This window comes from Diabrotica virgifera, chromosome 7, assembly GCF_917563875.1.
Source record: "Diabrotica virgifera virgifera chromosome 7, PGI_DIABVI_V3a".
NCBI classification, from domain to species: domain Eukaryota; kingdom Metazoa; phylum Arthropoda; class Insecta; order Coleoptera; family Chrysomelidae; genus Diabrotica; species Diabrotica virgifera.
The window spans coordinates 227,275,490-227,291,158 of NC_065449.1; the positions used below are offsets into that span (position 1 = coordinate 227,275,490).

The 15,669-nt window shown below is 33.8% G+C and overlaps 1 protein-coding gene across 1 annotated transcript in view; it reads left to right on the plus strand.

Moving 5' to 3' along the window:
* Positions 1-529: 529 nt before the first annotated feature.
* Positions 530-15,669, plus strand: part of LOC114344858 (brain acid soluble protein 1) — a 42,916-nt gene continuing 27,776 nt past the window's right edge. The window contains exon 1 of the mRNA XM_028295686.2: positions 530-962. Within this exon, the coding sequence (XP_028151487.1) occupies positions 937-962 (26 nt within the window). The 5' untranslated portion in view covers positions 530-936. The remainder of the gene's footprint in view (positions 963-15,669) is intronic.

Here is a 15,669-nt window from a genome sequence, read left to right on the forward strand (position 1 = left end):
TCGCAAAACGGAAACAATTCGATGTTAATTTGTCAACATCGCCAACATTGCTTTCATACAACTAAAGAAAGCAATTAAATATACAAGACATTATGAAATCACCCCACAGTATTTTTAATACCAAATTTGACCAAAAATACTACCTAAGTAATTTGATACACGAAGAATACAAAAAACAATATTATTTTTAACCAAAATTCTTGTTATCCGAAACAGCCTCCCCCCAATTATTTCGGTTAATGGAGGTTTTACTGTATAATATTAAGATATGTAGAATAATACCTACATAATTCGTCATGTGTAGGATTATTCTTATTTATAGCCCTTAATAAAGTTTAATTGATAATCTGTTTATTTTAATCAGCTTAATCAATTATATTTTTAGATCTTATCACAATAATACTTTCTCTTTATCTTGTAGAATTAATAGGAAATGTATTATCGAACTTATCGAAATAACTTAGACATTCTGCATTTATATAGGATATTCGAATTATTAAACTGATAAAAATATGTATTAGGATAGAAGAAAATGAATGAAGAAAAAATAAATACACTGGGTTCGGAATTACGATTCCGATGGTTGGAAACTTAGCCATTTCAAAATGATCCAAAAGAATATATTTGATTAACAACATTAATAGTTGTCTTTTTTTATACAATATAAATACTATGCGCTCTATTTCCGTCTAACCAAAAATAATTAAAACTCAGGTGAAAATACTGATTCGCAAAGTGATGGCACTGATTGCTGTACAGCTTTTCTCTGTCATTGTCATTTACACCGCGCTAAAAAGAGACAGCGCCAACATCGATTGACACACATAACGGACTCCTCCGATTAAAAGACCTCGCCAAATCGTCCACAGCAACACGCGGTACGCTACACAAATCTCTCGTTTTTTTTTATTAACCGAAAGAAAATCAACCCCAAACATGACGGATAAGGTAGAACAACCCAGGTGAGTCTTTACACAATATAATTTACGTTAGAAGAACGAACAATTTCGATAATTGGTATAATTTCATTGTCTTGGGCGGCAGCGTTTAGCGGCATAGAAAATGGCGGGAGAGAGAATTTACATTGTTTTAGTGCTTTTGTGTAGTTTTAAGTGTGTAATAAACTCGTCAGAGAAAGATTAATATTGGAATGTGTGGTTGACGTCTAGTGATCATAGTTTTTGATTAAAACAATGATACTTTTTTTCGATATCAGTGTGTTTCCATTGTTTCACTAATTATTAACATGTGGTTTCTCAAAGCAACTTTCTACTGTTTTAATTCTAGACCTACTTCATTAATTTACTGAGTCTTAATTTACTTTTAATAGTTAATGCTCCTTTCAACGTATATCATTTCGTAACGTAAAGAGAAAATCAAAAATATTTTTGAAAAAAGCCGGTTTGAAATGACCGATAGTTACGTCATTTCTTTATTTGTATTGACTCACAAGCAAGAATAGATGACAGGTAAGCAATTAATTCATATTTAATGTATCGTGTATTTAGGTTTCCTTTAACTTGCGGTTACGCGGTCTTTTTAGTCAATAAATTCTGTATGTAGAAAGCATTGTATGTTTTGGCCAGTGGCGTTTCGCTATAATAAAAGGGATATAAATTTGAAGTTTTATACGAGAGTATGAAGTGCAGAAAAGTTATCAGATACATGATTATAAATATACAGGGTCTTTTAGAAGTTAGTTCTTAATAGTTTTTAAATGTATAAGATGATAGGTTCTCATTTGGTACAATCTTCCTGCCTATACATGCATTCAAAAAATGAGTCTGGGTTTTTCTTCTCCGTTATAAAAGTGTTTTTCTTTTCAGTAAGCTATTTGATATTGAGAGGTAGTTATGAACTCCAATTATGCATGTCAAGTCTATGAAATTTGCAAAGTTCTTTAATACAGTTCTATAAACGTGTACATTGCTTCTCTCGTTGCTATTTCCTTGATAGGCTTATTCCTTATCTATCTTCCAATGTTTTTTATGGAAAATTTTAGTTATTCCATATTTTTCTTATTTTTTTCATTTGGTGATTTATCTCCTGCTCTTTTTACTATTTTGTTCTCCCATTCTAATTTTATCTTTTTCAAGATCTCAAAGATTTATCTCAATCAAACAACAAAGAAATCCGAAAAGTTATACTATGCATTAGCCCCAATACCGGGAAAAAGAACACTTCCAAGAGAGACAAGGATAAAACAACTGGACAATTCTGGAAAATCATAAGAACAGGATAAATGCAATGGAGATGAGACACTTAAAAAGGATAGTTGGAAAGGGAGTGTTCAAGTATTATGTAACATGGTTTTTGAAGATTTTTGACCCCCCTTCCCCTTATGTAACTCACCTTAATGGGGCGTTCATGTATTACGTAACGCAATTTTTGAAGATTTTTAACCCCCCCCCCTCGTTACGTAATACTTGAACGGCCCCAAAAACAAAATGGGATAAGCAACGAGACTATTAGGAGAATGAACCAACTAAGAACCATCATCATCATTCTCTTTGCCTTATCCCTATGTGGGATCGGCTTCCCTAATTGCATTTATCCACACAATTCTATCTTGGGTCATATCAATGTGAATCCCCTTTACCAATTACCAACATGTCCTCCTTATTGTCTCCCCCAGGTCTTCTTTGGCCTTCCTCTCCTACTCCTTCCAGGAATCTGCACTTCAGCTATTCTTCGTATTGGGTGATTAACGTCTCGACATTGAACATGACCAAACCATCTTAACCTCTGCTCCCTCATTTTGGCATCAATTGGTGCCACACCTAGACTTCCCCTAATATACTCATTTCTAATTTTATCCTTCTTTGTGACTCCACTCATCCATCTAAGCATTCTCATTTCTGCCACATGCATTCGTTGTTCCACTTCTTCACTGTCCAACATTCAGTTCCGTACATCATAGCAGTTTCGTACATCTTATGGCCGTTTTATAGAATTTTCCCTTCAGCTTCATTGGAATTTTTCTGTCACACAACACACCACTCACTTCTTTCCACTTCATCCATCCAGCCCTAATTCTACTGCCTGCATCTCTATCTATTTCTCCATTACTCTGTAATACCGATCCCAGGTACTTAAAACTATTGCTTTTTACAATCAGTTCACCATCCAAAGATACCATTTTATTTGTAGTAACTCCATCTTTAAATGAACATTCCAAATACTCTGTTTTTGTCCTACTAAGTTTTAAACCTTTTTCCTCCAGAGCTTGCCTCCACTGTTCCAGTTTTTGTTATAAGTCTCTCACTATTTCCTACTAACACATCATCAGCATACATTAAGCACCATGGAATGTTACCCTGTAGTTTTGCTGTAATTTCTTCCAAAACTAATGAGAATAAATACGGACTAAGCATAGAGCCTTGGTGCAATCCTACTTCACATGAAATTTATCAGTCTCTCCCACACCTGTCCTAACACTAGTTGTTACTCCCTCATACATATCCCTCACGATCTTTACATATTCACCAGGGACTCCTTTCTTATTGAGTGCCCACCACAGAATCTCTTGAGGGACTCTATCATATGCTTTCTCAAGATCAATGAGTACCATATGAGCGTTTGTTTCTTTATTTCTGTATTTTTCCATCAATTGCCTTATAATGAAAATTGCATCTGTTGATCTGCCCTGCATAAAGCCAAATTGATTCTCGGATATTTCGGTCTGTTCACATATCCATCTATCAATCCAACTAAGAACCAATAATGAATAAAATAGCAAAGAGGCATATGAACTGGTATGGGCATTTGATGAGGATGTAACCCAACATAATTCTAAGAAAAGTCCACGAGGCAAAGAACATCCTAAAAAGAAAAAGTGGCAGACCGAGAAAAAAATGGATACAGCAAGTAGTAGAGGTGGAAAAGCTGAAAAAAAAATAACTTGAGGAATTAAAAATAATTGCAGAAAATAGAAAAGAGTAAAATACCTAGCCTAAATCCAACACCCTGATAGGGTAAAAAAGGAAGTGGAGAAAGAAAGAAGGAATTGTGACTTTCGATTATGTTGTTCCATCCGTTGAAATGTTTAATTTTTTTTATTTCAGTAATATCTTCTTTTACTCTACCCAAATCTTTATCTTCTTTTTGTGTTGATGATCCAATTATCATGGCAATTTTGACTTTTGTTTACAGTTGCTTGAAACAGTTTTGTAAAACAGTTTTGTAATTGTCATCTTAAACCAAGTTCTTAGGCTACGGTCACATGAAATATATAATCTTCCGAACCTCTCTTACGAAACAATGTTTACATTTTTAGTCTTACTGGTCCTGTCCAGCAATCTCCCATTGTTCCACCCCCATCTTATGTAGATCACTTGTTATTGCATCTTCCATCTTCTTGAGCAACTAACTAACCTGCCATCTAGCCTTTCCCAGCTTGTATTCAGTACATGTCCTGCCCATCTTATGATTTTCCTTGCCTTTATGTACCATACTATGTTTTCGTCTCCACTCTCCTTATATCTCATTTTTAAAAGACCCAAATATTGCCTTTAGAATTCCGTTCTAAGACTAATATTTTATTATACTGTTGTTTTAGCTATCTTTGAGAGGAATTTTGATTTAAGTAGCTTCACCACTGAGTAATATGCTCTATTTCCTGACATGATTCATGCTGCTACATCTTTTTCATAACTTTTTTCAGATATTTAACTGCCCCCAAGTATTTCAATTCTTTGACCACTTTGGTAACACAATATACATGTATCCTCGTTGAACTTACGTGGTCTAACTTCAAAAAGGCTAAAAACTTTTTTCGCATCTGTGGTGGATTATGCAGTTGTGTTGATATCGTCAGCAAACACTAACAATACCTTCACTCTCTGGGCAGCGAAGCCGTTTGTTAATTCTGCTTGTGCTTTCCTACTGCATGTTCTAAAGCAAAGTTGAATAACAAAGGGAAAAGTTGATCACCTTGTCTTAGACCCGTTTCAATTTGATCGAGCAGTACATCATTTGATGTACCAATTTGCCAATTCTAATACAACTACATCAATCGTACACACACTTCTGGGCTAGTCCTACCAGCTTTCTGGGTATTCATATTTCCACCATTATCTCCACAGTGTATTCAGTGTTTACAGAGCCCCATACAATTGTTTAAAATTACAAAAATTTGATGTACAGCAGTTCTAAGTGATGTTATTTTTGGTTAAATATTTACCAGAGTCTACCACCTCATTATACATTTCGTTGTCTGGGCTGCAAAATATTTGTCAATCTTAATTTTTTAAGTAAACATACAATTTTCATGCACCAAAAAAATTATCTAGACATGTTTATTCATACACTTTCATTAGGTATGTAAATATAAAACGATTAACATATTTTTTTTATGGTTTTTACTTACGCAAATTTGTTATCTTACATTTTTGGCGGTAAAATTTTTTGGTTTTAAGATTTCGGACCCGGTCTTATACAGGGTGTCCAGAAACTACCGACAAACGAAGACAGAAGATTCTTCAGATAATTTTAAGACAATTTAACCCAATTCGCTTAGTCAGAAAATGCTTCCTTAAGGGTCGTTTAAACACAGCGATAAATCAAACAACTTATCAAGGTCAATCGAGTTGTTGCAACTTATCATTGTGTGTAAACGGTGCATCGCACAACTTATCAAAGTTGGAGTTGGGTTGAAGGTGGTATCGCATTGAATCGCAGCGTCTAAACAGTGTTTCAACTTGTCATCACAACTAGTTGCTGTGACTTATCGTTGTGTTTAAACGACGCTTAAGGGAGCTAGAGCTCTTTGAAGATGGCGTCTTGTAATAAGTTTTTCTTAAATACCTCCAGAACGCCTCTATTTAGAAAAACAAAAATTGGTACGCGTATTTATCTTCTAGAGATAACTCTATTACATTGATTGCGAATTTCTAGTACCGATCATAGGCGTCCGTTTTGGGTAGGGCAATGGTTATTTTATCGCCCAACTTATTTGTCTTTACTTTTTAAGCATTTTTGACTCTGAATTATTAAATTGTAAGGTATTCTAGTACTAAAAGCTATCTTGCTTTAAGTGGGTAGGGTGCACCGTTTTCTAGAAAAATCAATTTGAAAATTTTTCGTTTTTTGAATTTAAAAAAAAATTTCAAAAGAAAAACTATTTAGAAAGACGAAAACTGGTACATTTATTTATATTCCAGAGATAAATTGATTTCATTAATTGAGAATTTCTAGTACCGGTCATAGGCGTCCGTTTTGGGTAGGTCAACAGTTATTTTATTGCATACCTTTTTTGTCTTTAATTTTTAAGCATTTTTGGCACTAGAATATTGAGGTATTCGAGTACTAAAAGTTACTCTTGCTTCAAGTTGGTAAAATACATCGTTTCTTTTTGAAAACATTTTTCAATTTTTTTTCAAATTTCCAGAACGAAAAACTTTCAAATCGATTTTTCTAGAAAACGGTGCGTCCTACCGACTTAAAACAAGAGTACCTTTTAGTACTAGAATACCTCACGATTTAATAATCCAGTATCAAAAATGCTTAAAAGTTAAAAACAAAAAAGTTATGCGATAAAATAACCGTTGCACTACCCAAAACGGACGCCTATGACCGGTACTAGAAATTCGCAATGGATGAAATTCATTTCTGGAAAGTAAATATGCATACAGATTTTCGTTTTTCTAAATAGAAGCGTTCTGGAGGTATTTAAGAAAAACTAATTACATGACGCCATCTTCAAAGAGCTCTAGCTCCCTTAGGAAGCATTTTCGGACTAGGTGAATTGGGTTAAATTGTCTTTAAATTTTCTGAGGAATCTCCTCTCTTCGTTTGTCGGTAGAGTTTCTGGACACCCTGTATAGCCCAATAAACGACCGTTTTGGAGGGTCATTTTCAGGGACAACTCCTAATTGCATGAAAATTTGAATTTAGGTTCTACTTCCCCTTCACTTCAAAGTGGAATTTGTGCCGTTGGTTGCTTTTACTTGGGGGTGAGTCACCCCTTCACGGGGGGTGAGAAACGCGTGTTTAAAATAAGCCCGGAAATGGATAAATTGACAGATTATAAGCCAGTCTCGTTCTATAAAGTTTTTTACGTAAGTCAATACTTTTCGAGTTATTCGCGATTGAAAATGTTGATTTTTCGACAAAAAAACTAGGTTTTCAGACCGTTTTTCGCAAATAATTCAAAAAGTAAATATTTTATCGAAAAAAAATATTATTTCGCAAAAGTGTAGCTTATAAAAAAACGAAAAAATGGTGTATCAGTAAAGTCTAAATTGAGTAAAAGCAAAGTTGTAGCTCATGAAAAATACATTCTTATTCGTCTAATTCCAAATCGAATAATTCAACGCGAAATCACCGAAAAATTAAGCACTTTTCGGGAAAAGCTTATTAACATTTTTAAAGTATCTAAAAAAAGTTATATACACTAAGCGTCAAAATTAACGTACCACCTTAAAAATTGGACATTTTTAATGTCTCATATTTCCTAAACCTGTTGTCGGATTTTAGTGATTTTTTTAATATCTTATAATAGCTTTATTCTTCAAGATTCAAGGATATCGATGTAATAATATTGTTGCTAATGAGATAAGTGTCATTGTATACCGGGTGTAACAATGATAGTGTGTTTTTTCCTTAAAGTTTGGAACACCCTGTGGAAGATTCTAGCGTATATAAAATATTGAAATTAAAACTCAACTGTAGCCTTAGGCTTTCTTAACATTTCGCTTTTTGATTTATTTGATTATGTTGGATAATAAAAAAGTTAGATACTTTTCGCATCTTTTATTTCAGAGAGCAAGACAGTAGGTTCTCAAGGGGCATTTAGACGGGCTAGTTTTTAAAGCAATATGTTGCCGGCAATATATATTCGGTATGTTGCTGGCAACATTGCAGCATCTAATGAAAATATCGCCGTAGGGCCGAGCCACGTGGCCGAAATATTGCTGGTATTTGAACACTATTGCAGTTAGTGGCTGATGCGTTGCCGATAAGTTCCGACTGCTGTGGAAAATCTTGCATGTTGCTCGGCTATTCTGTAGAAATTTAATTTGGTTTTGTCAAAACATACAAAGAAAAAATGAAACGTGTTCAAATGAAAACACAATAAGTTTTATTAATGCAGTACATTTACGTCCAGAGTTGTGGGATGTAGAAAATATATCACACAGACAGAAATGCACAAGAATTCAATATAACACCACACGAAGCTTATAAAAAATTCAGAAGTTTCAGGACATGCGAAAAATGAACACAAAAAGGTAATTCAAAAGAAAAGTGGAAGTCAGTGTGGCAAAATTGTACATTGGTTTGCATATGAAGCAATTCAGTTTATTTTATCTCGGGATATACCAGAAACGGGTATTGATAGTGTAAACATTCGTCTCGTCAATACTTCAAGGGTATTTTTCGTCTAAAACGGATATATAATGCAACAAGCATGGCTGGAAATATTGCAGTAAATATTTTTTATTATTGTTGACAGGCCATACGTAAATATTTCTGTTTTTACAAATATCGCTGAGCTGAGCAATATTTCCACTAAATATTGCCGAAAATATGCAATTTTAGTGGCCCGTCTAAATGACCCTTAAGGTAGTCGGAGGGCCGTAGATTTGTTGTTAGGATCTCATTATTTTTATATAAATCGCTATTATAATTTTGCCACGTATCGCAACTTTCCTTTTGATCATGTTTTAAAGTTGTTCCTTTATACATCTCAATTAAATATGTCTTGTTGGAATATGAATAAACCACAAATTATAAATTTTATGTAGTGTTTTATGATGTATGCAATGTATTTTTGATTTTTCGTGACCCTGAAATTCGTAATACTCATAAAACTGCTCAATTGAATATAGGGACTGTTCAATAATCATGTGCAAAAGACGTTAGTTTTGTTTTTCAACAAAAACGATTTTTTAAATCTAATCAGCTGTTCAATTATATTCCAATGTCGTCATCGTAGGTCATTGAATCGAAATACTCAAAATAGCTATTGGCGTCAGTTGTAACTTTGGAACTAGTCTGGGGAATATATGGCAATAATTCAAAATCCAGTTTAGGAAACTTAGTAATTACAGTCACATACGTGTGCGCCAGTACATTACTCTGATAGAAAACAACTGTTTTCTTTATTAAATGAGGACCCCTTCTCTTTGATTTAGTCGCTAAGTTGTTGCTATAATTTTTTTTATATCTATACAAGGTCATCATCATCAATCAGCCAATCGCGTCCACTGCTGTACATAGTCTTCCTCAGTTCTTTCCAGTGTTCTCTACACTGGGCCGCTTGTAGCCAGTTTCTCGCTACTCTTTATATCGTCGCACAGTGGTTCAATATGCTGAAAACGTGGTCATGAGGCGAAAAAAAAGTCCCTATCTTGGGATTTTCATGTGTACAGTTGTTTTCTCAAACTATCGTAGAGTCGCAGGTAAAAGGATCCTACTAGATGTATTCTGGTTCATAGCTCAGGAACAAGTGAGCCATGTCCGAGGTTATTTTAGCCGGCAGAGAAAGTGAATACTAACGCGTATATTCAAAACGCTGTAAAACGTTTTGTACTTTATCAATTTTATCGCTGTAAAGCAGATTCTTCTTTTTTAAGTATGTATTAATGTAAGATGTAAATTAACTAAAGATTTAGTAACAATAAATGCCTTAAATTTGTTAATGCATAAATAGTGAAAATATACTTGAAATAATCAAAATTTTGTAAAGATACATTTAAAAAGTACAAAATTCTGCATAATTCTGCGACTAATGTTTATTAATCTTAAAATATATAGTAAGAAGATACAAAATCACTTTGGTTTAGCTGCCTATAACTGTCTATGCGTTGCTGGCAGTTGTTTGAATACAAAAGTGGGAAGTGACGCATATTACAGATTCTGGCGATTGTTGAGTATGTATGGGCGGTTGTACATAAGCAATAGGTTCTGAATATTGTATTTCATAAAGAAAATGTATTGGTAATCAACAATTTCAAAATTGCCTTGTAATATAAAATTTTAACCCTTAAGTACTAACACCTCCGACGCCCCTAAGGAGCATAAGGAGTTTCGAGAAAGAAGGAGAAGAAGTACTAACACCCCGTCTCTCAGACGGCATCGCTTGTCGAAAGTGGGATATTTCCCTTCCTAGAAAATTTTGAAGGTCACCCGTTTATGACTTTTCATTGAATTCGGCAATTTGCGGCAGGTTGTTATTCGAAAGATATTTAGGCTCAAAATGTGATTTCCGTCTAATAGACGGGGTGTTAGTGTTTGTGCCCAGTTCGTCATTACACATAATGTGCCCCAGTTCGCCAAAAAACATCAAATAAGGGAATAAAGACCCTGAGGAAACTCTTTTGAAATGGTTTGATGAGGTAGAAGATGATAGAAGACGACATAAGCGAAATGAAATCAATTTGTGATGAAAATGTTGCCACTGACTACCATTGCTACACTGTACTAACTATAGTACCTGTCAGTTTTTTTTGTTTTAACATTTTCTAAAAACCTTTTTATTTTCATTTTTCTTACTCTTTGTTTAACTCGATTATAAATTTTTAATAAGATTCTTTAATTTGTTTAATTTTTATCACACTTTTTTTCAGGAGTAAAAAGGTACAAAATCAATCCTTCCATTCTTGTTATAATGTTTTATATTTTAATAAATACAGAAAAACTAGGTCAATTACTGTGTTTTTTAGATAATCAATACTTTCAGTACGTCATCGAGATATGTTTTTGCATTAAAATATTTAACAAAAACTAAAATTACCACTAAAATGTTAAACCCGTCTGTCAGGCGGTTAGTTAGTGTTTACGTCATTGATTTAAGATGTTAGTACTTAAGGGTTAAACAAATTTGCGTTTAAAATAAAATTTTCGAATTTCTTTCGACCATATTGGATCCGCCATTTTATTAAAAAAAAGTAATGTTAGATTTGTAATCAGCGACCTTACCAAATTTGACAAAAAAATTTGCATTTTGATTGATATTTTCAATTTCTGACCGCTAGGTTGGATCCGCCATTTTGTTTTTCAGAAAAAATAATGTCGATTCATAATCAGCGATGCCAAAAACCCTTGAGAACGAAAGTAATTCCGAAATTTATAAACAATATACGCTTTTGAAGGTTCATGACCACGTTTTCGGCATTTGGAACCACTGTGCGTCGGTCCATCTAGTCGGTGGTCGTCCTCAGCTTCTTTTATAGTTTCTGGACCTCCATTCCATGATTCGTCTTATCCACCGTTCATCTTGTGTTCTAGCAAAGTGCCCTGTCCAGTTCCACTTAAGCGACGTAGCTCTTTCGATGACTTCTTGAACTCCTGATCATTGCCTGATTTGTTGGTTTGTTATGTGGTCTCGAAGGCTCACGTCCAGCATTGCACGTTCCACGGCTCGTTGTGTAACGAGTTAATTAGCTGATTTTTATATCAGTGTTGTTAAACGTCTCTGCTCCATAAGTTTGTACAGGCAAAACACATTGGTTATAAACCTTTCGCTTGATAGTCTAGTCCAGTGGTTCCCAACCTTTTATGTCTGGCGACCCACCTTCCGATGTTTTTTCATATTCGCGACCCATTCCTCACCCATGATGATATATATTATGTACGTTATTCAGCTACTGTAAGAGCCACGCCGCGACCCACCTGAAATCCGCCCGCGACCCACCGGTTGGGAAACGCTGGTCTAGTCGCATCATAGGGGGTCCCGTGGACACTTTTAGTTCGCCGCGATTTGATGGTAGTATTATAGGTTTTTTGGGTCGCTGAATCCAATGGAAGTGGTCTGGAAGCCCAAATGTGGTGCGTTTAATTGTTATCAACAGATTATGGCAAAATTAGGGGTTTTTCAGGAATTATTAGAAGCCCTGTAAATAAATTGATAGTGTTAAGGTCTTCTCTGGTGTATTTTTGGTCGCTGAATCGAATGCGACTAGTCGCGATTATTGAAAATATGTTCTTATTTTGTTAATAACAAAATAATAGTTTATTCGCTGAAAAGCTCAAAATGCGCTATCTACAGTAAGTTTGTAGTCTTTTTTATGGGGGTTTTGTTCCCTTAAACCCCCCCCCCCAAACTTTTATGTACGTTTCAATTAAATTATTATTGTGGTACCGTTAGTTAAACACAATGTTTTTGAAACTTTTTTGCCTCTTAGTATTTTTTAGATATACCAGTTTTAATCGAGATGCGGCTTCTTTTTTAATATGTTAACATAACAATTTTATGGAGATTTTCTGCCTTTACACCCCCCAAATGTTTGTGTACGTTTCAATTAAACTATTATTGCGGTACCATTAGTTGAAAACAGTGTCTTTAAAACTTTTTTGCCTCTTAGTATTTTTCCGATAAGGCACCTTTTATCGAGATGTGGCTTCTTTTTTAATATGGTTCAAAATATATTTATAAAATCTGTAATTTATAAATAAATTTTCATATTATTATAGGGTCTCTATAATCGTACTTAACAGTATACAAATATGTGGTGGAATTGACAAATATTCAAAATATTTCGATAAAAACTAGTTAAAAAAATTACTAAGAGGCAAAAAAGTTTTAAAAACATTGTGTTTAACTAATGGTACCACAATGATAATTTAATTGGAACGTACACAAAAGTTTGGCGGGTTTAAAGAAACAAAACCCCCATAAAATTTTTATGAGGTGCAGATTCTTTTTTTAAAGATTTTCCTGTCATAATAATGCCACATGTCCGTTTTCAATAAGAAAACTCAAAGAGTTTTCGATATATTGGAAAAAATCGATTTTTATTTTGTAACTTCAAAGGGCTGTAACTTTTTTTTGTGTGTATATTTGTATTTAGGGTAAGTTAGGTTCAATCGAACTATTTTTGGTTCCACAATATGTGATTTAATTTATGACCTGTATTTTTGTTACACCCTGTATTTTTAGAGTGTATTATCAAGACTTACTAAGTAACATTTTAAATTTTTTTTGTGTTTTGTGTACCACCGCAAGTAATGAATTGTACCACCAGTGGTACATGTACCACAGTTTGAGAATCGCTGGACTAGACTATTATAGTGCTATTGAGAGGTCTTTCAAATAAGTAAAAAAATTTGACGATGTCTCACATAGTTTGTTTTATTTAAATATAGAGATTGAAAGATGTTCATTAAAGACAACTAGAGGTTGTTTTTACCCAACAGTACTCTTTTTAGAGCTTTTCAGCGAATAAACAATTGTTTTGTTATTAAAATAAGAACACATTTTGAGTAATCGCGAATAGTCGCATTCGATTCAGCGACCAAAAATACACCAGAGAAGACCTTACACTATCAATTTATTTACAGGGCTTCTAATAAATCCTGAAAAACACCTAATTTTACCATAATTTGTTAATAACAATTAAACGCACCACATTTGGGCTTCCAAACCACTTCCATTGGATTCATCGACCCAAAAAACCTATAATATCACCATCAAATCGCGGCGAACTAAAAGTGTCCACGGGACCGGCGGGACCCCCTATATTGCGACTAGACTATGAGATACATGGGAATTAAACTTTTTAGAATATGGCTTATTTTGACAAATGCTGCTTATGTCAGACCTGTTCGCCTCTGTACCTCATGTGTTTGATTGTCTCTGCTTATTTTGATCTCGTGTCCCAGACGTTTGTAAGTGTCTGTTTGTTGTATGATATTGTCAATAGTTCGATTTGTCAATAGTTTAGTTTTCTCGAAAGTTTATTTTTTATCCTGCTCTTTCAGACAGTTTTAAACAAATGTATCATAGAAACTGCATTTGGCTGACACCTGGTTTCTACGCTCAGCAACATTTTTCGCACTTTTAATTATATTGGCCAATTATATTAGTCCGGGTTACTGGATAATTGTCAAGGCCATAGTCCAAAAAAATAATAAGAAAAATAATATTCAGGTTATGTTATTAAAACGTAAACAATAGCGTGTAGTAAATAAAATTAGTTATTAAAATGCAGTACTGCAAGCAATATAATACAATTATTTAAATTTACTTTTATATAATAATTGCTTATCATATCAATATTGTGGAGCAATATATAATTTTTCTTCTTCAATGACAGTAGGTATGCAATATACGTAAATTTGACAATATGAATTATTTAAGAAAGTTGCAATATTTCTCCGCTATTCGCGTACGATCGTTTCTCGTATCCCCTCCAAGTACTTTTGCACACCTCAAATATCACAAATTCAACACTGAAACTTCGCTGTTTGAGAATAGGTGTGCGTGGTATACCTACTATGTTTTTCAGTCTGAGACGTTTTGGGATTACTTGGGATCTTCTGTTTGTTGCTGTGTGTTGCCATGGAGAAATGCTATTTTTAATCTGTCTTAGTTTCGAATATCGCCATTCCCGGTTCCAGACAAAAACAGTGGTCAGTCATTGTTTTCTAAGTAGCTAACAAAGATAATTCCTTGGGATTCCAAAACAGAGTTGGCAGAGTTCTCTTTGGTAGACGATCCAGTGTCCAGTGTTTAAATTGTGTGAGGTTTCAAAGGCATAACCGTGGACCAACGTTTCATCTCTCGTTTTTTCATAATTTTTCAGTTAAAATTTTGTACACATTGTCCTTGGGGACAATTTTTATACAAATTGAATCTGCTATCGGACGTAATCTTGTCCGATGGTTATGAAATAAGATATGGTGGACCTTCAAGTATTAAATTCAAGTTTGATTCAACTTAGCTTTTTCCGTTATTCAATTACACAAAACGTTAATTTTGGCGTATTGTCAGAAATATAATAGACATAATAATTTAACGACGTTTTACACCTTCGGCAAAGAATTAAGGATTTGCATGAAATTTTAGTATGTTATAGTTTACTTAAAAAAACTAAGACTTGATTTTTTAAAAATTGTTTTACCGTGCCGTTTAATTACTATTAAGGGTCAAAGTTAAGTTTTAACACGGGCTCTTATGGGAATTCTTAAAAAGTTAATAACTTCTGACCCAAATTTACGATTTTTAATTATTTGTGCTTAAATTAAAGGTTTTTTTGTAAGGAATAATAACATATTAAAAAATGAGGATTGTTTACCGTACCATTTATTTTGAATTTATTTATTATAATTAATTCCGTAATTTAATCCATAATTTCCGTAATTTATTATAATTTATTTTTATAAAGTATTTAATACTGAAACATGATTTGAGCATTCTGCTATAAATGCATTGTTACCAACTTTCGCTTGCATATAAGTTTCCCCCCTTTCCTCTGAGAGGCATACCCCGCAACGAAGGTGTAGAACGTCGTTAAAAGGAAAACTTCAAATTCAGTTTATTTTATTAGGCCACATACATATTATAATGAATAACCTTACAATCTGTTGAGAAAATATCTTAAATTTATAATTTATGAATTTATATTTGAATCAAAACAACCTGTACCTATTACAATTTTAATTTGTTGGAAAGAAATGTCACTTCCTATAACATTTCCTGTCCCCCCCCCCCCCATTGTTGGTAGTGTATGATTTATTAATTATTTTGCAAGTGATTTACTTGAAATCGATTATTTACGTAGGAAACTAGTTACAAACAATGCATTGTTTGTGAGCAAATTTCCATGTGTGGAGGCCTTGTATTTCAAGTATGTATATTAGGAATTATCATCTACATGTATACGGGGTGTTTCAATTATTGATTGCAAAAAAGAAGTTTCTTTTTCTAATTACGTTACAACTCCGTGG